Source organism: Ailuropoda melanoleuca, chromosome 10 (genome assembly GCF_002007445.2).
Source record: "Ailuropoda melanoleuca isolate Jingjing chromosome 10, ASM200744v2, whole genome shotgun sequence".
NCBI lineage: Eukaryota > Metazoa > Chordata > Mammalia > Carnivora > Ursidae > Ailuropoda > Ailuropoda melanoleuca.
This window is the reverse complement of record NC_048227.1, coordinates 9,069,155-9,093,961: the sequence shown is the minus strand read 5'-3', so window position 1 is coordinate 9,093,961 and position 24,807 is coordinate 9,069,155. Positions and strand designations below refer to the sequence as shown.

General features: G+C 38.4%; 1 protein-coding gene across 1 annotated transcript in view; it reads left to right on the top strand.

The window, feature by feature from the left end:
* Window positions 1-1,142: 1,142 nt before the first annotated feature.
* The window catches only part of BAZ1B (bromodomain adjacent to zinc finger domain 1B), a gene marked incomplete at its 5' end in the record, with an annotated part of 63,314 nt that continues 39,649 nt past the window's right edge, over window positions 1,143-24,807 (top strand). Inside the window, 7 exons of the mRNA XM_034669537.1 lie at window positions 1,143-1,232; window positions 2,872-2,941; window positions 7,904-8,033; window positions 11,395-11,539; window positions 16,905-17,106; window positions 21,057-21,178; window positions 22,829-23,026. Coding sequence (XP_034525428.1) covers window positions 1,143-1,232; window positions 2,872-2,941; window positions 7,904-8,033; window positions 11,395-11,539; window positions 16,905-17,106; window positions 21,057-21,178; window positions 22,829-23,026 — 957 coding nt within the window. The remainder of the gene's footprint in view (window positions 1,233-2,871; window positions 2,942-7,903; window positions 8,034-11,394; window positions 11,540-16,904; window positions 17,107-21,056; window positions 21,179-22,828; window positions 23,027-24,807) is intronic.

The window sequence follows — 24,807 nt, the reverse complement described above, 5'->3', positions numbered from 1 at the left end:
GGCCGCGCAGCCCGCGCCTGTGGCAGCTGTCAGCGCGCCGAACGCCGGCGGGCCTGCATGCCGAGCCGGAGCTCGAGCCCGCCGTTCCGCGGGGTGGGGGCGCGGGCCGGCCCGGAGCCCCGCGCCCTCCATCCTTTCCCCGGCTCCGCACTTTGTCCCCGGGCCTCGCTTTCGAGGAGCGGCCCCCTGCCCCCGGGTGGCTTTAGGCCCGAAGTACGAAACGGGAGAGGGCTTTCCCTTTGCTGCTTTTTCTTTCTTTTTAAATTAAAACCTTCAACTTAAGTTTTTGAAATTGTACCCACGCGGCCTCGTGATCCCGCTTGTGCAAGATTTTTTTGTGCGTTTTACCCGGATCTCCGCGGGGGCTTTTGTGTTTTTCTCCCGAGAGGAGACTTGAGGCTGGTGATGAACTGACAGGATCGTGAGGCACTAACCAAGAACGAATTTCCAGACTTAGGGGAAGGGGAAGAAAAAGTTACCTTGGAGGAGATGATGCCTGCCTTCCCCGGCACGCACAGGTTTGAAATGCTGACGATTTAGGAGGAGATCGGTATTTGTTTTTCAGTGAACATTTAAAAAATACGAAGGCATACTTAAAGTTTTTATGTTGTGTTTTAGGAATAGGAGACTTTTAAAGAAGACGCATCCTGTTTTCTAATCATCGTTTAAGGTTCCTTGCACAAGCTCTTTTAGTTGTATGACTTTATTTACTTTTTTCTTATATGGATGCCAGATGAGTCCTTTTTGAAGCTTAAGCGTAAAAAAGAAGTAGATTTCTGAATCATGCCTCCTTTAGTGAATGGAAAGCTTCAAGACCGAAGGCCATTATATTATTGAGTTTCATCAGCCCTTTTCCTTTGGAAGAACTGGATTTCTTAGTTTCTGTTTGCTTGCTTGCTTCCGTATGGAAGTGCTTATGTGAGCGATGTCATTTGATTTCATTTCTCTTTGATCTTTAATATAATTTTTACAAGATAACCTCAAAGTGAGCCTGTGCTGTCGGAAGGCTCTTGGAGAGAGAGAGCTACAGCATCTTGTAGCTGAAATGGATCTTGGGGATGGTCAGGTTCTCCTGCGTTGTTTGCCAAGTGGGCCCACAGGGTTGAGGGTGACTTGTTAAAGGTCAAACACTGAAATGATGAAAGTCAGGGGTAGAATGCAGTGCTTTTCTACCCTATCACTTAAGTAAATCCGGAAAAGAAGGCAACTTCTGTGTCAGTTTGTGGTGTGAGGTAAGGTGCATTTCAGGGAGGGGTTCAGGTGGTAATCTGGTTCTTTTTCTTGTCCTGTTAGGACTTTTGGAAAGCTTTGGAGAAGTACTCCAGTTCCACTGAATACAGCATTATTCTAACAGTGTCCTACTTTCTTACTTTTATTTTTTGAGATACTTAAAAATGTCAGTGGGGTAAAAAAATTACTGTGGGAATCTGCCATATCCTTTTCAAATGTTATTTAAATATCATTTTTTGAGCACTTGATGGGTACTCACTAATATTGTCAGATGTTTATTTTTCATGTCTGGTTCTAGTGTAGTAGAAGAAACACCCAACAGAGACAAGTTCCAAGTCTGGGATAGGTATTGAGCCAGGAAAAAAATGGCTATAGATAGTTAATTTAGAACTGGCAGCCCAGGCCTTTTTGTATCCTTTACTGAAATCATTGAAATATAATGATAGATTTGAGGAGATTCTGTTAACGATGACAGTTGAAAATTGAAACCTGAAACTTTTTAAGTGTTAGGTATTTTTAAAAAATTCTTCATTTAAAAAATTTCCCATACCGGTATTTAGAACCCTTTTAAACAAAGGAGTTCTTAAATTGCGTTGCATATTGAGGGAGAAATTGCTTCCTTGGGAATTTCTACAAGTGGAAGCACTTTGAGGATGGTTTAAACAGTTGTACTGTGTGGTTGACAGGTTGGCATATTTATTAGGCTCTTAGTGACTTCATAGAGAACAGGTATGTGGTTGGTTAACTGCATTTGAAGTATGTTATTTCCTCTTCTTAATTTATATTTACAATTGTTTTTAATAGAATTTGATACTTTAATCTTGTCCTAACACCTACCTTTTGATTGCATGTGTATGCAGTAGCAAATAGTGAAATATTTTATTAACTTAAAGCTTTGAGTGTTGGTATGTTCTTGAAGGCATTATTGTACCTCCTCATTAAACTTACAGTGGTAGTTGGGAATGATGGACACATTTAATGCCTGGATTTTATATATTGATGATTAAGTTTATTGTATTATAGCTTTTGAATCTATGGTACATTACTTCCTAGGTTAGTACTAAGGCAATACACTAGATCTTCCTTGGAATGATTAACTTTATCAGAATCAATTCTTGATGTGATTATCCAGCGATAGGATAATCACAGTGGCTAAGTCAAGATGGGTTTTGAGGAGGAACAGAAGCTATAAGCAGCCTGCTGTAGGCTAATGTTTTTGTTGTAGTGCTTTAACTATTCTCCTCCGTAAAGCTTAGAAACAACTAGTTCATAACCTTTGTAGTCTCAATATATGAGAGCTTTTAAATGGTGTGATGAGGAGGGGCTGTTAGGACGCAGTTAATCTGGCAGTGCCAGGAGTGACGAGCATGTTTTAAGAGTTGGAGTTAAATTGTAGTTGCAAGCCAGGATTTTATTGGATGTTGGGATAGTGAGTTCTTCTGTTGATTTTTATAATTTAATTTCTTTAAAGAAGTTACACTAAATGAGAATTGCTTTTAACTTGATGATAGACTGTTGCAAAGACAGAAAAGAGGATAAAAAACAAATCTTGAGTTAGTGCTTTGTCATTTCCCATAGAACTCTTAAGGTTATAGTTATGCTTATTTAACCTCCATACTTTTCTGGGCCACTTCCTTTCAGGCTATCAAGTACTTTATTGAAAGAAACAATCCTTACAAGGCTGAAGAGAACAAAGAAACAGCATATTGTGGTAAGGAGGTAGCTCTTGAACTCAGGAAAAAGTAGATGCATAATGAGATATATAGGATTTGAGAATATCTTGTCATTTATAACTTAAACAACCTTTGGAGAATTGCTTTGACATTTTGTCTGCAATTATATGTGCAACAGTGGCTGGAACATAAAAGCCTCAATTGGCATTTGCTCTGAGTAGTTATTTGAGAGTAAGTGACTTATTTTGGTAACCTAAAATCTGAAATAGGATTTAGAGGCAGCTGACTGAATATCCTTGTAATGGGCCTTTTTTTCTCTTGATTTTGACTTTTTTTGCTCTTTTTCTTAATGTAAGTCAAAGTAATAACCAGAACAGAGTTGCAGAAACTTAAAAATACTCAATGTTGTGGTTGTAGGAATTTTAGTTTTGAACTTTTGAGATTAATCTTAGATGACTAGTCAATAAAAATTTTCATGTATTGTTAGAGGGCATTCATTCATTCCTAGATGTAAATCTTATTAGGTAAATAGTGCTCTCCAATAGAAATATAATGTGCCAAATAAATAAAATCTTAAAAAAAAAGAGAGAGATGCCTGGGTGGCTTGGTCGGTTTAGTGTCTCCTTCAGCTCAGGTCATGATCCCAGGGTCCTGGGATCGAGTGCTGCGTTGGGCTCCTTGCCCAGTGGAGAGCCTGCTTCTAACCCTGTTTGTGCATGCACGTTCTCCCTCTCTGAAAAATAAATAAAATCTTTAAAAAAAGAAATATAATGTGAACCACGTGCGATTAGTTTTTCTAGTGGTCACATTTGAAAAAAAGGAAGACAGGTGAAAAAAAGGACAGACACATTTTTCTTATTCCAGGACCCGGTCTAAAGGAGCAGTCCCTGTCTCTAATGTGCTTTTCTAGTGGCCAGAAGACTTAGAGGCTACCATGATGGCTTTTTAAGCTTCTGGGTCGTGGCATCTGTCCTATCCGTTCACATCTATTCGTTCACATCTATTCGGCAGAGCAAGTCACATGGCTAGCCTAACATCAGTCGGGAGGGGATAGGCATTACTCTGAGACATTGCGAGCCACAGGGCAGAGGGTGGAGAAGTAGAATCCTTTTATGGAATGGAGGTGACTATATGGAAACAAGAATACAATCTACCATATTTCAGGTTTCAGGGACTGTTTTCTGGGGAAAGTTACTTCTAAGTTGAGACCTAAAGTATCATCAGAATGTAGTTAGATGAAGAGTAGAGGGCTATGCTTTTTGAAGAGTTTGTGAATTTGAAGGTTCTTGAATTTTTAAAATGGGAAGAAGTTTTCTATAGCTGGAGTGAAGAAGTGGGAATGGAGACAGAGCTGCTTAGTGGGGCTGGACCACATAGGTCCTTGGGAGATAGGCTGAAGAGTTTGGACTTTTCCTTAAGTTTATGGGAGGCTGTTTACAAATTCAAGGAGGATGGAAGCAGGCTCCTAGGAAGTTCACTGTGGCTGCAGTGTTGAGAATGGATCTGCAGCCTAGAGACTAGTGGCAGCTAAACTAGTGAGGCCATTATTTTTTTTTTAAGTTTTTATGTATTTTTTTAAAGATTTTATTTATTTATGTGACAGAGAGACAGCCAGAGAGAGAGGGAACACAGCAGGGGAGAGGGAGAGGAAGAAGCAGGATCCCAGCGGAGGAGCCGGATGTGGGACTCGATCCCGGAACGCCGGGATCACGCCCTGAGCCAAAGGCAGCCGCCTAACGACTGCGCTACCCAGGCGCCCCTAAGTGAGGCCATTATTAAGTAAACTAGGCAACAAGTATGGGGGTCTGAACAAATTTACTAGCCCTTGAGGAGAAGTACAGTAGATTTCAGAAATAGGTAGATTTGACACAATTTAGTGATTGGGGAGGAATCAGGGATAACGTTTTGGTTGTCGTTTGGTTAGTGGGTCATTCTCAGATAATAGAGAACGCTGGAAGAGGGTCTAGTGTTTTTTTGTTGTTGTTCTTTTTTTCTTTTTTCTTTTTGTTTTGACTGGGAATGGGTGGGGAGGGTAGGAAGGATTTAGTTTGGATGTTCTTCTGTTGCGTTGCTGGGGATATCCAAATGGAGGTGTCTGTATTGCTAGTGTATTATAGGGGCCTGGAGTTCAGAGAGGAGACTTGAGCTGGTAATAGAAATTACTAGCATATAGATAGTAATTGAGCTTATGGAAATGGATGCGGTCACCCAGAATGAGAATGCTCTACTCATAGTGATTTTTCAGAGGGTGAGAAAGATATGTATCAAAGTAGAGGGAACTTTTATTGTTTGCAAAAACATAATCAGTAAAAAAAAATTGATATTTAAATATGTATTGTTGGAAGAAAAAAGTTTCTCACTTTTTTCTTCTTAAAAGAATAAAAATCATGGAACTTGCTCAACAAAGTCTTGATTGGTGGAGTGATTTTCAGTACTGTGGGAGCCAGAGGATTGCTTCCCAGTGTGAGCATATTTGCATTTCAGGGGCCTGAGGGCAAATGAGATTTTAAAGTAAGAAGAAGAACTGGGTTTAAAAACAAATAAGATTGAGAAGAAGGATGTTTGGGTGAGAAGCATAAAGGACCAGAGAAGGATTACCAGTGAGGCCAATTAGAATGTTTAAAAATGTTTTGGCTAGCTGAGAAGTGAGGATCAGAGGCTGAATTTGAATAATGGCTTTGTTTGGAAGGGGACGGACTGAACTGAGCAAGAGATATGTGGCTGCAATTAGGGACTGAAGAGCTGAGGATGATTCCCCTGGTTTCTGACTTGGACCTTAGGGCCTTTCAGTGGCATTGGGAGTAACTGTTAAGGAGCAAGCTTAGGAGGGAGGGAAGGGGTAATAAAAGTTTAGTTTAGAAAAAGTCGGATTGGAGGTATCATTGAGGCATCTGGGTGATAACACGTAGATCAAAGGAGGATGACTGGGCACATTATTCCTACTTTAAAAAATAACAGCTAATAACAAAAACAAAAATTCTTTCTTTAGGACATGTTTGTTTATCTCACATTCTCTCTGATTATGCAGTGAATTTCTTCAATATAAGTTATACTGTGTTAGAATGTTATCAGGCTTTTTGAATGTTTAAATCTACTTATTGATTCTTTCTGTCATTATTTTACCTCCCCTTCCCCAGTGCAAACAGACAAAACCAGAAAACAAATTTATCTTGTTGGTTAGTTATGATAATGTCGCTTTGGAAGCCATGCTGTTTCCTTTTCTCTCTGTAAGTTTTTATAAATTTTCAGTGAGATTGAATTTACATAATTTTATGTGGAAGCTTGCCTCTGGTTTTTGCTGGTACCTTTTTTTTTTTTAAAGATTTTATTTATTTATTTGACAGAGAGAGAGAGACAGCCAGCGAGAGAGGGAACACAAGCAGGGGGAGTGGTAGAGGAAGAAGCGGGCTCCCAGCGGAGAAGCCTGATGTGGGGCTCGGAGAAGCCTGATGTGGGGCTCGATCCCCCTGAGCTGAAGGCAGACGCTTAACGAGCGCCACCCAGGCGCCCCGGTACTCCTTTTTTGTTTAGTCATTTAAATATTAGCACCATCCCCCCATGAGGAAAATAGACCTACTGTTTTGTTTTCGGCAGATCCAGAGAAAGATACAGTAAGGGAAGCTGCTTACACTATTGGCTAAAACTACTGTTTTTGGATTACCTATGGATTTGTCCCTGTCTTTTCACTGATTATTAATCCTGGAAAACAAAGAATATCCATATGTTAAAAATGAATTACTTGTTTAGTTGTAAGGTAATACTACAGACGAGCTGTTTAAATACTTTTATTTCAACTACTATAAAAAGTGGCACTTGGAAAGTACAGAGATTGGCAGCTAATTCTCTAGTTGTGGTGTCAGTTTATTTTCTTGGGTAGCATCTGTTGCTGGGCAGAAGGCAAATTAGTTACTTGTCGTTTGAATTTGAATGTGGCTGCCTGGTAGTGAATTCTAGTTGGGATGGTGTGGAAACTTACCATTTATATGGCACTATCTAATGGGACGTTCTCTTCTTCCATCTGCCTTACAAAGACCATTGTCTGGTAAATGACTTGTGAGTTGGTATTATTGGAGACAACATAAAGACTGGGTGAATATGGTATCAAAATTATTTTTAGAGCTTTATGGAATTTATTTTTTAAACTCTAAGGATCAGTAGGTGTTTCTGAGGTAGATTGGAAGGCTTCTAGTAAACAGGGTTATTACAGACTGCCTATGAGATTGGGGTAGTTAGTCCTCTCATCTTTCCATGGAGTAGATTCTTAAGCTTGCTTACCATCTGAGTTGTGTAACAATTCCACATACCTTAAATTCTTATTCCTTATGACTTGTGCTTAATTTACCTTTATTTTTGCTTAGAAATTTTCAGCGTTGTGGGAGTCTTCTTGAAACAGGGGAATTGAAGAAATCAAATTTATAACAAAATATTAATTTTATAAAAAACTTTATTTTTTTTTAATTTTTTTTTTTTTTAAAGATTTTATTTATTTATTTGACAGAGATAGAGACAGCCAGCGAGAGAGGGAACACAAGCAGGGGGAGTGGGAGAGGAAGAAGCAGGCTCATAACAGAGGAGCCTGATGTGGGGCTCGATCCCATAACGCTGGGATCACGCCCTGAGCCGAAGACAGACGCTTAACCGCCGTGCCACCCAGGCGCCCCATTAATTTTATAAAAAACTTTATTTTTAAGTAATTTCTGCACCCAGTGTGGGGCTTGAACCAACAACCCCAAGGTCAGGAGTCTCATGCTCCACCAGCTGAGCCATCCAGGTGCCCCCTGAAATATTAATATTTTATTTGTAAAACAAAAACATGACAAACCATTTTAGTCATTCTTTAGCTTTAATCATTTTGTTTGGATTTGCCACTTGAAAACTCTGATTTCAATTTTAGCTTTTTCTGCTGTACATTATAGAAAAGATGCTGTAGTTTGTGTGTTATAAAGTATTTTATGGACATGGGTAAGTTGTCTCTGTTGCTTGAATATTGTTTTCCTGAGCCACTGCTAACAGAGAGTATGAGGCCCGCCTGGAAAGATACAGTGAGCGCATTTGGACATGTAAGAGTACTGGAAGCAGTCAACTAACACACAAGGAGGCCTGGGAGGAGGAACAGGAAGTTGCTGAACTGTAAGTAATGGAAGTAATGCCCTTCTAGCACCATCTTCATATTATTAGGAAAGGGGGAATATTAACAGTAAAACAGTATTTATATTTAAATTTATGGGCGTACATTGGAATACATTACATTAGTTAATGGGTTGGTGTGTTAGTGCCTTTGCCTAGTGGCATTTTGCTGGTAACAAAGTATGTGGATTATATAGTTGTGTACACTTATTTAGGTATTTACGAGGATTTTGAGTATTCTTGTCTATACTTTTACCTTGAATATACTCTGGAAATGTGATTTCTGTTCTTTTGTTTTTTAGAGAGAGTGTGAGCACACATATGAGAGGTGTGGAGGGACAGAGGGAGAAGGAGAGAATCTTAAGCAGGCTCCATGCTCAGCGCAGAGCCTGAGGTTATGACCTGAGTCGAAATCAAGAGTCAGACACTTAACCAGCTGAGCCACCCAGGCGTCCCTGGACATGTGGTTCTGAGCAAGGAAGTTGATAATAATCTAGAAGTGGTATGGAGGCAGCAAATTAGAGAGTTTTTTTTAAATTTTGTGGTCATTTGAAATTAGGACAGTCTTTACAGTAGCTATCAAAAATAAATACACAGTTCAAAGACAGTTTATCTAAGTGGGGTGGTTGAATGAGGTGTCTTTAAAAATCTGTGTTCAAAGTACCTACTCATCTGGGTATTTTCTCAAAGAAAACACTCAGAATTTGGGCTGTAGGAGCATGCAAAAGGTACCTGGACACCAGGGGTGATAACAAAACAGAACTCTTTTAGGAATTGGGAATAGAAGCTTTTTCTGTGGATTTTTCATTGACTTCTCTTGAAAGCCGAGGAGCAGAGTACATACAATTGAGTAATCTGATACTGTTCTCTTTTGCTGGTGTGATCGCAGTAGGTTCAGTTGAGACCTGGTTCTAGTAATGGCTCCATCACTGACTAATAATTAGTGGAGTCTGTTAACCTGGTGCCTGTTTCTTCTTTGCTTGGTTGCTTACATTGTTCCATTTTGGATTAGCGTACTTTATGTATATGTTCTGTTTAGTGTACTAGACTAGGGGTTAGCTAGCCTTTTTCTATAAAGTGCCAGTTAGTAAATATTTAGGGTTTGTGGGCCACATGATTTCTGTCTCAGCTATTCATCTCTGACATTGTATAGTGAAACCAGCCATAGGTAAAAAGTAAATGAATGTAAATGGCTGTAAATAAAAGAAGATTTTATTTACAAAAACTAGTGGTAGGCTGAATTTGGCCTATGGGCTGTTGCCAACCCTCAGTAGTAGCTTGTAGACTTCTTGAGGGCAGGTCTGATATTTGACTTATTCTGGAATTGGTTATAGTGGCTAGATCCTCTGCACAATATAAGCACTTACTGTTTGCTCTTTGCAAATAGAGATAATACTACCTTTTCTGGGTGTCTTTTTGGGACAAAAAGATGTATGTGTGAAAATTCATTGTAAATAAGAAGATGGTAATCATTAACCTACAACAAAGAGTATGAAGAGTACTAAGGAGGAAGTCAGTTATTGTTACTTGTAATATGATTATGTACCAGAAAAACCCAAAGAGAATCAAGTGAAAAACCGTTAGGAATAAATAAGAGAATTCAGTTTCAAAGTGTAGATAAATCGCTTTGCTACATACAAAGAGACAGTAGGAATTTAGAGGCGAGAGACTAACCTGGAGTTGTTAGGGAAAACTTCATGAGGCTTCATGAGGAAGGTGACACTTGAAAAGATAGTTTGTACCAAATTATAGAAGACAGGATGAGACATTTGCATTTATTCAGTGAAGAGTAGGAGGACAGCAATAATTTTTGAACAGGAGAGAAACATAGGATTGGAGTTAGGCTTTGTGATTAGTCTGGAAACAGTGTGTAGGATGAGTTAGAGATGGAAGAGCAGATGGGAAGTTGATGTAGGGTTGCTAGGCTAGAATTCAGGTAGAGAGTCATGGCATTATTGGGACTAGAAATAGTGAGATGGATTCTCTAATCGTTCCTGAAAAGAGGGTTTTTGGCCCTATTTTAGAAGAGCTCTACAAACTTTCTTCTTGAAAAGTCATAATACACATTAGCGTATTAAAGATTTTCAGAAGACCTCCAGTAGAGAAACTGGTTTGGTTTAACCTTGTGGGTTTCAAACTTATTTGACCTTAGAAGATGTTACAGCAGAGGGAAGTTCTGAAGAACACAGTTGGGGCATGTTTTATGTGATTTGATAACGAACAGAATATAGGGTGTGATGGGAGGGATTACTAAAATATGGTTTTACAATTTTTATTCAAAGTAGAAGTCACTTTTTTCCATTTATAGAAGTAATGCATACTTGTTACAAGAATATAAGCAATACAGAGTTAATATAAGGCTCTGAACATCACTGGCCAACCTCACTCCCCAGAAGTAACCATGGACAATGAAGTTTTAAGCCTAGTGACTGGGAGGCTTGATGGAGAACGTGCATTTATAGGGCCTGGGAAAAGGCCTCATGAAGTTAAGAAGTCTGAGGACATCTTGGGACGGATTAAGCTGGGAGGGAGGATGGTAGGGAGAGGACAAAGGTAACAGCCTTAACAAAGGCAGAGAGACTGGAAGCTTATTGATTGGACTGGGGAATAGCAGATAACTCTGTAGGTAAATTGTAAGGTTGTATGATAAGAGATTTTAAGGCTAGTGGTCAGTTGGAGGAACATTTTTAGTTATAAACAGTACAGAGTGCCTGGGAATATTATGGTAGTAAACCTATAGGCTGTCAGCAATGCATGAATGCCACGTTGCGCTCTTCATTTGTTCAGGTTGGGTGTGTTAATTAAAATTCTTTGTTAGTTTAATAAGTGAAAAGTAGTACTTTTGTTTTACTTTTGCAAGGGCTTGGGGTTCAAGTTATGGTTCCAACATGTTAGCCCTTCCTGATTTATTTCCCTTATTCACAAAGTGAAAATTCTAGATACCTCACAAGGTATCGTGAGACCTAAATGAATGAATGCATAGGAAACAATTTTATTGACTGAGACCTAACACAAATAGAATCAAGTTATGGGCTTCTAACAAAAAAAAAGGATAAAGGATATGAGTAAATTATTCACACCTAAAAAGGGAAGTCTGCTATACAAACAAATGGAAAAATGTTCAGCCTTACTGTTGATGTGCCTATTAATTTTATTTTCCAGTTGAGAAAATTAACCTGGGTAGGCCCATCTGACAGAGCTTTTTAACAGTTCCTTCTTTGTCCTGCGTGCCACATGGTGTTTAAGTTTTGTATTTCCCAGTGCCTGCTTGTATTTGCTAAAGAAATGTTTGCACTAACCTGAATTAATTCTCTCGATAGGTTTTTTCTGCATTTTCTTGGTAACTAATAACATGTTTGTTCAGTTTGAAGGAGGAGTTCCCTGCCTGGTACGAGAAACTTGTTCTGGAGATGGTTCACCATAACACAGCCTCTTTAGAGAAATTAGTAGATACTGCTTGGTTGGAGATCATGACCAAATATGCTGTGGGAGAAGAGTGTGATTTTGAGGTAAACCCCTATTTGGTTTTTTTTTTGGTACAGTTTGACTCACTAACCATACATCGAGATTAGAACTTCCAGCATAGATTACAGAGTGTAGTTCTGTGTCTAAAATTGTGTTATATTTGAAGTCTGCTTTACTTAGGATCAGATATTGTAAGGACCAAATTTTAGAACTATATTCATTGTTGGGAACGTTATATATTATGTTAGTATTATGGTAATTATTGGGGCGCCTGGGTGGCTCAGTTGGTTAAGCATCTGCCTTTGGCTCAGGTCATGATCCCAGGGTTCTGGGATTGAGCCCCGTGTCCAGCTTCCTGTTCAGTGGGGAGTCTGCTTGTCCCTCTCCCTTTGGCCCTCTGCCATTCCCCCCTGCGTGTGCACTCTCCGTCGCTTGCATGCTCTCTCTCACAAATAAATAAAATCTTTAGAATAAAGTATTGCAATTGTTATACCATGTACCATTGCATCCTTGTTTGCCCTGTTTTATCTCTTTTTGGTAACTGTGCTATCTTGGCTTTTTTTGGTTGTGTGATTTTTCATACTTTGTTTCAAAGACTTTCAGGTAATGTTTAATCCACATATGTGGTACCAACAAGCAAAGAATGTCATTTCACTACAATAATGAGTTGACTTTTTTTTTTTTAGTTAAAAAAAAAAAAAAAGATTTGCTTTTTTAATTTTCTAGCCCAGATAGCACAAGAGTAGCTATGATTAAAGTGAAAACCTAACACTAAAGCAATCCCTATATAATCTTTTGAAACCTTAAGGTAAGATTCAGGAGGAAGGGAACTAATATTTGTTAAATATCTGTATGTACTGGACACTGGGCTGATTGCTTTGCCATAATGTTTTGCAGAATCTGCACAGAAAATGTTGAGGTGGTAAACAGGCCCAAATATGAATTTTTTAATTTATTATTTTTCTTTTTTATTTAAATTCAATTAACATATGTTGTATTATTCGTTTCAGAGGTAGTTTAGTGATTCATCAGTTGCTTATAACACCCAGTGCTCATTACATCATGTGCCCTCCTCAATGTCCATCACCTTGATTACCCCATCGTCCCCACCCATCTTCCCTCTATCAACCCTCAGTTTGTTTCCTATAGTGAAGAGTCTCCTATGGTTTGTCTCCCTCTCTGATTTTGTCTAATTTTTCCTTCCCTTCCCCTATGTTCATCTGTTTTGTTTCTTAAATTCCACATATGAGTGAAATATATGATAGTTGTCTTTGACAGCTCATTTCACTTAGCATGATATCCTCTACTTAGATCCCTATCGTTGCAAATGGCAAGATTTCATTCTTTTTGATGGCTGAGTAATACTCCAGGGTGTGTGTGTGTGTGTGTGTGTGTGTGTGTGTGTGTGTACACATACAACATCTTTATCCATTCATCTGTCAGTGGACATCTGGGCTTTTTCCATAGTTTGGCTGTTGTGGACATTGCTGCTATAAACACTGGGTGCATTCCAGGCTCAAATATTTAAATAGCTTGTTAGGGGCTTCTGGCTGGCTCGGTTGGTGGAGCATGTGACTCTTGATCTTGGGGCTATGTGTTCAAGCCCCACACTGGGTGTAGAGATCACTCAAAAAAAAAATCTTAAAAAATGTATCTTGTTTAGATTGATATTTTTAAAAAGATTTTATTTATTTATTTGTCAGAGAGAGCACAAACAGGGGGAGCGGCAGGCAGAGGGAGAAGCAGACTTCTGCTTCTTAAAAAAATCTTAAAAAATGTATCTTGTTTAGATTGATATTTTTAAAAAGATTTTATTTATTTATTTGTCAGAGAGAGAGAGAGTACAAACAGGGGGAGCGGCAGGCAGAGGGAGAAGCAGACTTCCCTCTAAGTAGGGACCCCCATGCGGGACTCCATCCCAGGATCCTGGGATCATGACCTGAGCCAAAGGCAGCCACTTAACCGACCGAGCCACCCAGGCATCCCCGGATTGAAATGTTTTAGTTAAAGAGTGGTTTCAGCTGTATGTAATGAAATAGCTGACTAGCAGTGTCCAGTACTTGTCAAACTTTAGCCTAAATAAAATCACTTGGAGGACTTCTGAATATACATTCTTGGGCACCATACCCTGACAGTTTGCTTCAAAAGGTCAACGGTAGAGCCTAAAATATACAGTTCTGACCATCTCCAGGGTGTGATGATAATACTCTGGGGACAACACTTTGAGTAGGATTGGCTTAAGCAATGAAGACATTTGATTATCTCACATAGAAGTCTTAGATGTAGGTCGTACCAAGTGTGGCATAGAGGCTGGATTATACTGTCAAGGACCTATATTTCGTATCATTCTGCTCTGCTCTTCTCAGGGTGTGGGTTTTGTCCTTAGCTTTGTTGCCTCTTGGTTATGAACTTGTGACTGTATTCAGAGTAAGAAAACGCTTACCTAAGCATTGTAAGAAAATCTTTACCAGAAATGTATACTCACCCCCCACCCTTATCTTTACATGTTATTGGCTAGAATATGTCTATATAACCATCCTTAGCTGTAAGCGGTATGAGAAAATGAATATTGCCTTTTTTTTTTTAAAGATTTTATTTATTTATAAGAGAGAGCATAAGCTGTGGGGAGGGGCAGAGGGAGAGGGAAAAGCAGGCTCCCTGCTCAGCGGGGAGTCTGATGTGGGGCTCAATCCCAGGACCCCGAGATCATGACCTGAGCTGAAGGCAGACACTTAACCAACTGAGCCACCCAGCAGGCCCCCCCCTTATTTTAAAGCCTCAGAAAAGGCAGCCTGGCAAGAGAAAAGAGGGAGGGGAATGGCTCAGGTAGCCCAACGGTAGGTAGCTAGTAAATGATGGGACAAGGATTCAAACTGTTGGCTGTTTATGTGGTTCTAAAGTTCTTGTTCTTTTCCCTAATTTATTTTGACTCCCTGGAGCTCCTAGCTAGTTCTTTTTATATTTGTAATGTCTGTGGGTTTTATTTTATTTTATTTTTTTAAAGATTTATTTATTTATTTGACACAGAGAGAGAGAGACAGCCAGTGAGAGAGCGAACACAGGTAGGGGGAGTGGGAGAGGAAGAAGCAGGCTCCCAGCAGAGGAGCCTGATGTGGGGCTTGATCCTAGAACGCCAGGATCACTCCCTGAGCCGAAGGCAGACGCTTAACGACTGAGCCACCCAGGCGCCCCTGTGTGTGGGTTTTAATCACATACTTTACATTAGAGTCCTGGCAGGAAGCAGATGGCATATTCAAATGGTGTAGTTGAATTGAATTTAATAAAGGGACTACAGACAACAGTGTGACCTAGGTTATGGAAAACTAACAAGGAAAGGCTAAGTACCCAATTGCTATCAACAGTAGAGGGACTACCACTTCTAAACCCCAAGGAAACAAGGGAGGGAGTGGGTATGGGACTAGAAGAGAGTAATTTAGTTGTAGAAGAGTACTTCGATAGTAAGAAGTAACCAGTTTCCTAGGGAGAAATACCCCAACATCACTTTTCTTCCATCATCTGATTTTTTGCTCTTGCTTCCTTTGGGCTGAACTCACTAAAATCTAAAAGTCAAGGGAGCCGTTTGGTGTATGCCACAAAGATCAGCCTGTATAAGCACAGAGTAAGGTAGAGAAGAATGGAAACCGATCTGGAGTGGCAAAAGGAAAATGTGCTGTACACATCTGGAAGGTGAAAAAGGAAAAGTTTGACCAAGGGGAAGAGAAAAATTAGGGAGATAAGTATGCCCATAAACATACGACAAAGTGTTCAAACTAATTAGTAATCCAGGAAAGCATATTAAAGGCCAGCAAGACCATTTTATGCACATCAGATTAGTAAATAAGAAAAAGTCAAAATAATGGCAAGTTTGACAAGAATGTGGAGCTACTGGTTTACTACTATTTTGGTAAACACTTCAGCATTACTGAATACAATCGAATATGCACATACCTTTTGACAAAGGATTTTTTTTCTTAAATATCCTTTTAATAACTAATGTTGAAGATCTCATGTATTTGTTTCTGTCCTTTTATTTATATTTCTTTTGGTGAAGTGTTCAAATCTTTGTCCATTTTTAAATTGGATTGTTTTCTTGTTTTTGAGTTTTGAGAGTTTTTTATTCTGGATACAATTTCTTTATTGGGTATATGCTTTGCTTTTGTTCCCAACTAGGGTTTGTGTTTATTTTCTTAACAGTCTTTTGAAGAGCAGAATTTTTTAGTTTTCGTGAAACTGAATAGAAAGCAACTACACCATGGCACTTGGGTGGCTCAGTCGGTTAAGCATCTGACTCTTGGTTTCTGCTCAGGTCATGATCTCGGTCCTGGGATCAAGCCCCACATTGGGCTCAGTGTGGAGTTAGCTTGAGATTCTCTTTCTTCCCCCTCTGCCCCGCCCCCCACCTGTACACTCGCTCAAATAAAGAAATCTTAAAAAAAAAAGAAAAAAGAAAGGAACTACATCTAATTGTATCTGTAATTACATTTAATATAAATGAACTAAACATTTAAGTTAAAAGGTAGAAATTGCTAGATTGGATAAAAAGAATGGAGACATGGTTTATGTCTAGCCAAAAGAACTTTGACAAAGAACAACAAAGTTAGAGGTATAATGCTACCTGATTTTGAGTTTTGATTATGATTATGTGCAATTTGTATAAAGATAAGGACTATTAGATCAGTGGAACAGAACAGCATCCAGAAATAGACTCATGTGCATACATCCATACACACAGTACTGATTTAAGTAGGCTCCACACCCATTGTGGAACCCAACATGGGGCTGATACTCAAAATCCTGAGATAAAGACCTGAGCTGAGCTCAAGAGTCCGATGCTTAACCAACTGAGCCACCTAGGCGCCTCCCACTGCTGATTTTTGATAGAGGTGGAAAGATAGTGAAGAAAAGATTGTCTTTTCAACAGATGATTCTAGAATAATTGGATATCCATATGTATAGTTGATATTTATTTACTTATTTTTCAGAGATTTTATTTTTAAGTAATCTGCACCCAGTGTGGGGCTCAGACTTAAAACCCTGAGATCGAGAGTCATGTGCTCTTCCTACTGAGGTAGGAAGGTATACAGGTGCTCCTGTATAGTTGATTTTCTTAAAAATGGAAATTCTTGAACCGTATTTTATATATATGTCACATTAGTGTTGTAATTGCCTTTTGCCCTTAGTACATTGGTGTGTGAATTATGAACTAGATGGTGATCATTTGTTTTTTAAGGTATCCTATTTCAATTTAGAAGTTCAGTAAAGTTGGAAAAAAATCACTGTACTTGGCTACTCCAGAGTTTCAGTGAATTTTTGTCAGGTGAAGTGGGACGGATATTGGATAATATATTCTAAACATCTTTCAGTTTCTGGTTCTTTATTCTCTTTGATTCTCTCCTGTCTCCTTTATAGGTTGGGAAGGAAAAAATGCTCAAGGTGAGGATTGTGAAGATTCATCCTTTGGAGAAAGTAGATGAAGAGGCCACTGAGAAGAAATCAGATGGTGCCTGTGATTCTCCCTCAAGTGACAAAGAGAATTCTAGCCAAATTGCTCAGGATCATCAGAAGAAGGAGACAATTGTAAAAGAGGATGAAGGAAGGAGAGAGAGTATTAGTATGTATGATGCTAGCTTTCCTTAGTGAGTTATGCTACTCTATTTTATACACAATTCTTTAGCAATTAGATTTGTAATTGAGTTTTGTAGATAGCTAGACATGTTTTTGTTCATTTATGATTCAGAAAACAAAATATTCACCAAGTAAATCAAGATTTAAATCCAACCCCCCCCCCCAAAAAAAAGTTTTAAATCTCCCTACACAATTAAGACCATTGGGAAGCCTGGCTGCTTAGAAGTCTGTGTGCGCATACCTGTCTACCCAAGATGGGAAAGAAGGTTTGCTTTCCTTTTCTCTAAGCTGGAAATATGGAAATAAGTGTGGAAGGGGGGTGATTGGAGTAGGAGCGGCTAATTCTAATTTCTATTTCTTTTCATATTATAAGCCAATGTGCTTTTAAGATATTTCCTTTTATCTATATTCTATAATTCAGATCCCTCTCAGATGGGAGCTGCTGGAATTGTGAGACACTAAAAGTAATTTTTAGGGACCTGGAGACCTAACAGTGATGTTTTGGAAGTTGAGAAACTGAGACCTTGTTTACTGGGGAGACTTTTCAGCCTCTGAGGCCTTCACCTTTGTGTGTTTGTGTGTGTGTGTGTGTGTGTGTGTGTGTGTGTGTAAATAAGGAATTTGACTGGATCCCTTCTTTCTCCAAAAATAGCACTCAAAGGGTTTGTGTATATTGATTCCTTTCCTCGTGACTGTTTGAGGATTAAAGAGTTTTACCTCATTATTTAAGTGTCAGTTTGAGATAGAATGTTACATTGCAATGTTCTTCTATCTGCCTTCCGTTCTATTTTGTGTCTCCAGATGTTTGGGATAGGTGCAGATGGTTTTAGAGGGACGTTCTGATCTAGTCCCAAGGAAGCTTCTGAGGTGGTTGTGTAGGTGCTACGCCCCCCCNCTCCCCCCCCCCCCCCCCCGTTGTTGATACATGAGTTTTGTTTTCTACTCTGTATTATGAATGCTAATGTCTGTTTTTCAGTTTCTCTCTTCTTTTTGACACTGAAGTTTTATAATATGTGTGTGATTAACAGTTCATAAGATGTGAGGTTGATGAATGTTTTGGTTAGGTGTTGGCTCATCTGTCTTCTAACACTTCTTTTCTTCTAGAATGAGGATCGTTGGAATACCAGTGATGTGTTACAGCTGTTAGTTTTATACCTTAAGTGTTGTGTACCAGGAACTGCTGGTTTTAGGCTTTGGCTTATTTTTTAGGGTGTGCGCCTTAGTTAAGGTTTTAATTACTGTATGTTATTACTGGATGTAATGTTACTGCTAGTATGTTGGTAAGAGTAGTAGGTGGGCTCAAGAATTAATGTTATGATGTATTCTGCGTGTCTTCGGGGGAGGGGGAATTGCGTAGAATTTCCATAGAAATATGTCAGGCAAATTCTAGTATGAAAAATATTTTCTCATCATGTGACCTTGCCTTTTTGTGGGGAAAAATAATGTATTAGGGCAGGAACTTTTCAGCTTTGTGTTCCTTACCTCCCTGGTAGGACTCTGTTCCTCCATCTTAGAAGGGAGCTCTCTTTTCTCTTGGCCAAGATACTTGGGTTTTGAATACCATTCCCTCTGGGGCGGCGGGGTGAACCGTCACTTAAGGGTGTGCCTTCAGCTCAGGTCATGATCCCAAGGTCCTGGGATCAAGTTCCGCGTTGGGCTCCTTGCTTGGCGGGGAGCTTGCTTCTGCCTCTGCCTGCCTTTCCCCCTGCTTGTGCTCGCTCTCTCTCTGACAAATAAATAAATAAAATCTTTAAAAAAATGAATACCATTTCCTTTTAGTTTCTCAAGGGTGGGGTAAACTTTTATTTTTCTACCATACTATCTATCTATCTCCATATATATATATATATATACACACACACACACACACACACACACACACACACACACACACACACACACACATATATATATGTTTTGTGTGTGTCTGTTTTTTTAAGTAGGCTCCATGGTAAACTTTTATTTTTCTACCATACTATCTATCTATCTCCATATATATATATATATACACACACACACACACACACACACACACACACACACACACATATGTTTTGTGTGTGTCTGTTTTTTTAAGTAGGCTCCATGGTAAACTTTTATTTTTCTACCATACTATCTATCTATCTCCATATATATATATATATACACACACACACACACACACACACACACACACACATATATGTTTTGTGTGTGTCTGTTTTTTTAAGTAGGCTCCATGCCCAGCATGGAGCCCAGTGCAGAGCTTGAACACATGGCCCTGAGATCAGGACCTGAGCTGATACCAAGAGTTGGACCTTTAACCACCTGAGCCACCCAAGTGCCCCTCTACTATACGGTGTTTTAAATCCTCTTTCTAATGGTTCTTCTCAGCTTATAAACAAAGTCCAATTTTCTAAAAACAAAAACATATCTTCCCTTGATCCTATTCTATATCTGTCTTACTTATTTAAGGTAAGATTCTTGAGAATGTTGTCTCCACTTTCTGACCATCAGTTTATTCCTTATGCTGTTACAGTATAACTTCTGCCTCTTTATTCCTGAAACTGTTCCTAATAAGCTTGTAGGTGATGCCCCTAATTGCAAAATTCTCTGATTTCTCCTTTGTGTTTTACTTTTCTGTTCCATTTAACACTGTTGGTCACTCATATCTTTCAGCTTATTTGATACTATAGTCTCCCTTGGTTTCCCAGCTGCTTTTCTGGAGTGAGGGGTGGTTTGTTTTTTATTTATTTTTATTTTTTATTTTTATTTTTTAAAGATTTTATTTATTTATTTGACAGAGATAGACACAGCCAGTGAGAGAGGGAACACAAGCAGGGGGAGTAGGAGAGGAAGAAGCAGGCTCATAGCAGAGGAGCCTAATGCGGGGCTCAATCCCATAACGCCGGGATCACGCCCTGAGCTGAAGGCAGACGCTTAACCGCTGTGCCACCCAGGCGCCCCTGTTTTTTATTTTTTAAACAATTCCTCTACCTAACACGGTACTCACCTCATGACCCTGAGATCAGCAGTTGCATGCTTTACCAACTGAGCCAACCAGGCACCCCTACTTTTTTTTTTTTNATTCTCTTACTCAGTGAATGACCCCCTCATCTCGGTCCCGAAGGCGGAAAACTTGGAAACTGTTAGCATTTCCACATCTAGTTGGTTACCAAGTCTGTCTTCTAAATGCCCCTTGGCTCTTTCAGCCTCCCTTCCAGTTACATTAATTCAGATGTTTAGTGCTATATCTTGTGATTCCTGATCTTCAGTCTCAGTTGCCCTTTTCATTTGTTTTTTAACTGCTGAAAGTGTTTCTGTCTTCTAATTTTTTTCATACTATGGATCTTTCACAGCATTTATCTAGTTAGCTGGACGGGAAATCCTTTGTTTCCTTGGTGCCCATGAGACACATTCCAGTCTCTTTAAATGGCATTCAGTGTTGGGACACCTGGCTGCCTTAGTCGGTAGACCAAGTGACTCTTGATCTCAGGGTTGTGAGTTCAAGCCCCACATTGGACATGGAGCCTACTTTAAAAGATAATAATAATAAATGGAATACAATGTTATTTATAATTTGACCCCTACTTACCTCTTTGGTTTGAAGTTTTTACTATAGATCATAGTCCCTCATCTCGTCGCTTATAGTCTCTCAACAAGTCTTACTCTTTCTAGGCCCTTTCCTTTGCCTGTCTTCCAGACCAAGTTAGACATTGCTTCTCTCTCTTCTCACAGTATTTTTCTGTGCCAATCTCTGTTACTAGTTTATCACATGGTATTGTAATTTTTGTAGACTCAATAGACTGTATTCGCCTGAGGTAAGGACTTTATGATTCATCTTTAAACCCCATCACTCAGTGCTTAGTGCAGCGTTCATTAAGATTATTAGTATTGAATGAATGGATGAAATTAAAGACTTGTTTTTTTTCACTAATTTTCTATTGATTTGACTAGATGACAGAGCACGTAGATCTCCACGAAAACTCCCTACTTCATTAAAAAAAGGAGAAAGGAAATGGGCTCCACCAAAATTTCTGCCTCACAAATATGATGTGAAATTACAAAATGAAGATAAGGTTAGTTGGCACCTTATATTAAACCTTTTACATGTAGTAAATGTTACTTCAGAAAATATAGGGCTAGTTTTCTTGGAGACAGTGTGCAAAAAAGTGATGAATGTATTTTTACAACAAATTCTGAGGGGTTTTCTAGTCTTTGTAATTATGACCTTAAATTAAATTGTATTTTTTACCTAGGAGATAGCATGCTTTTTTTCTTTTAATACGAATTATTAGGGTATAAGAATAATTTGCATTTGAGCTTCAAACTCAGTTTGAAAAATAAGAATCAGTTCCCAGCAGTTAAGGACGTTCCCCAGGTAATAGCTCTTCACAGTTAAAAATAAAGCAATTTGTAATGTACTTAAACTCAGAAACTGAGTCAGTGCTTTTACAAGGAATCTGTGAAGCTACTAACCTAAAACAGTAAATACCTTTAAAATGACTTAGTGCTTTGTTTTATTGATTCTAAGGTTTATATTTTTTTAATACATCCAGAGTCATGATACATCTTTTTTTTTTTTTAAGATTTATTTATTTTAGAAAAGGGGGATTTGGGGGGCACAGAGGAAGAGGGAGAGAGAGTCCCAAGCCGACTCTTTGCTGAGCTCAGAGCCCGACATGGGGCTCAATTTCATGACCCTGAGATCACGACCTGAGCTGAAATCAAGAATCGAATGCTTAACCGACCGAGCCACCCAGATGCCCTGGGTGGTTAGCTTTTAAGTGACTTTTAAAAATAGGAGTATTCTATACATACTATTTTATAACTTGCTTTTTTCATTTACTATATAGTAAACATCGGTGTTGTCATTAAATTTTTTCCAAAATAGTATTTTCAGGTTGTAAGGGTGTGTGATAGTCACCGGGGAAGTTTATTAAAAATGTAGATTCCCAGGCTGCACTGCCAGAGATACTTCTGATTCAGTAAGTTTGGGGCCCAAGCATCTGCATTTTAATAGCACCCTAGATGATTCGGATAAATTTGTCCTGATTAAGAAATGTTTTTCCCCTATGGTTGTATATATTATAGGCAATATAGTGTATGGTTGTTTATCTTACATGCAGTATATTACATATAATTATAATGTATGTAATGGTTACATTCATTATATGGATGTATTTTAATTTTAAAAATGATTCCATTACTGATGTACCTTTATGTAGTTTTCCCTTCTGTTTTTTTCCCCCCTTTTATAAGCAGTTGATGATGACTATCCACTTACTTCTAAATTCTTAACAATTGGAATTGCTGGTTCAGGGGTGCCTGGGTGGCTCAGCCGGTTAAATATCTGCTTTTGGCTCAGGTCATGGTCCTAGGATCAGGCTCCACATCAGGCTGCCTGCTCAATGGGGAGTCTGCCTCTCCCCCTGCCCCTCCATCCCGCTCATGCCTCCTCTCTCAAATAAGTAAAATCTTTAAAAAAAAAAAAAGGAATTGCTGGTTCAACGGGTACGCACATTTTTTAGGACTTTGATACATACTGGTAAATTGCCTAGGAGTGTGTTTTAACTTTGTCTCTGAAAATTATTCTTTTTGTTTCATCTAGCTTATAGCCATATTTTATAGAGAGAATTATAATTTTTCTAGAGAGAACATAAATCTTTGTTCTCAGTGGTTAATTGCTTTTTACCCCAGTGGTAAGTTATTTATATTTGTTAACCTAGATCATCAGTAATGTGCCAGCAGACAGCTTGATTCGTACAGAACGCCCACCAAATAAGGAAATACTTCGATACTTTATACGGCATAACGCGTTACGTGCTGGTACTGGTGAAAATGCACCATGGGTGGTAGAAGACGAATTGGTGAAGAAATACTCCCTCCCTAGCAAGTTCAGTGACTTTTTACTTGATCCATACAAGGTAAGGTCACTTAATTTTTGAACAGCAAGATAGAATATTGTTAGATGAGTTTGTTTTCTCTGGTAGCTCCAATTAGATTAGATTTTGAACTTTTAAATCAGAAAATGGATTTGGAAATTTTCACATCTGTCTGTTTTATGTAGGTGATGATGTTGGGTTGGTATTGAGTATCTCCCCTAGTTCGATTTATTTTTTTACTATGGTTGCATAATTTAAAAAAAGAACACCACAAATATACTTTTTTTGCCTCAGATTCTTCTTGGAATGAGGTATGGTATAAATAGAAAAAAACTGAATTTGTATATCAGATAAAATGATCAAACACACCAACAGCCTTGATAAAAGACTTGAAGTGAGTATTAATTTCTATGACAGATTAGTAGAAAATCGAGCATTTCCCTCTTAAGAATGTGTTGGGTTGGTGTGGTTTTTTTTGGTAATCAGCTCATTTGATCTTCAAAACCTTTCTTATGAAGTCGTGGGGTGTGTGTGGTGTGTGTGTATGTGTGAATATAATCTTATTTTCCAGATGCAGAAGCTGAGGCTAGTCTAATTAGAACCAATATGAAGTAAAATGACAAAAGCCAAGACATCGGCCTCAGATTTTTCATTGTCTTTTTCATCTCAGGGTTTCTCCAATAAGATTTTTTTTAATGTAGGTTTTGAGAGTATTTGTGTCTTTTGTGGAAAGTTTTTACTGATTTGCATACTGATCGTTCATTTTGGTCTTAGGGACAGAATGGGACAGGGACAGGGCTGCTGATCCATTAAAACTAAGTCAGAGTTCCATGATTGTTTCTTCCCCTTCCCTTTCATTTTATAAAACTAAGCACATCTGGAGTCATACAACTAAATTACCTCAATTACTTTAGGTTCATTTTGCTGACAAAAGAATATTGGGAAATAATTTTATTTCTCCAACCATAGTTTAGCACTTAGCATGTTTTCTTACTCTAGACCAGCATGATCAAGCATTTTCTTCTTATGCTCTTTAAATTTTTATTTGCATACAAAGATAGAAATGAATTGGCTTTTTCTAGATTAGGACTAAAGTTTCTGTGGAACCTTGGTAAGCCTAAATTTTTTTATTTACTGGGGGGAAAGTTTTAATTCTTTGTCATTTTATTGCTCTAGAGTTTTGGAGCTGTAATAATGTCTTTTAGTGGTTACAACATAAGATTATTATCATTACTGTATGAAAATCCTATACAGAATCATCTCTGAATGAGTTTTAGACTCTTGGATCATTTGAGTCCTTAAATATTTTCCTCTTTTTAAATCTTACAGCTTTTATGTATTTTGGTTTAGTGATTCAACTATATGAATAACATGAAAAAAAGACTAAAAGAAAGAAAGAAAAAGAAAAGACTAAGAATTATTTATGGGTAAAAGGTCTTTGGAGCTTACTAGAGCAAAAAAGCCGTTCCACACTTTTTGTAGAAGCTAGAGACTAGAATTCCAGGAACTTAAGTCTTGAAAAGCAGTTTCTGAAGAAATCAGCTACTCTCAAATTTTCTAATGAGGGCTTAAGATACTAACTTAATAGAATTTGGCTGTAATTAAGATTGAGACTAGGAAGTATAAGCTTGTTTGGTCTTAAGTGCTGTAAGAAGACAGTGATTCTGCTTAGAGAACTTGAGACTCATGTAAAATACCAGTCTACACAGTAATTCTTATTCCTAAATACTATTTGACATTCCCCGATTTTGTCTCCTGATTTTTGCATAGAAGTTGTGTTTTTCCTGTTTGTATTTTCCTTTTCCTTTTCCTTTTTTTTTTTT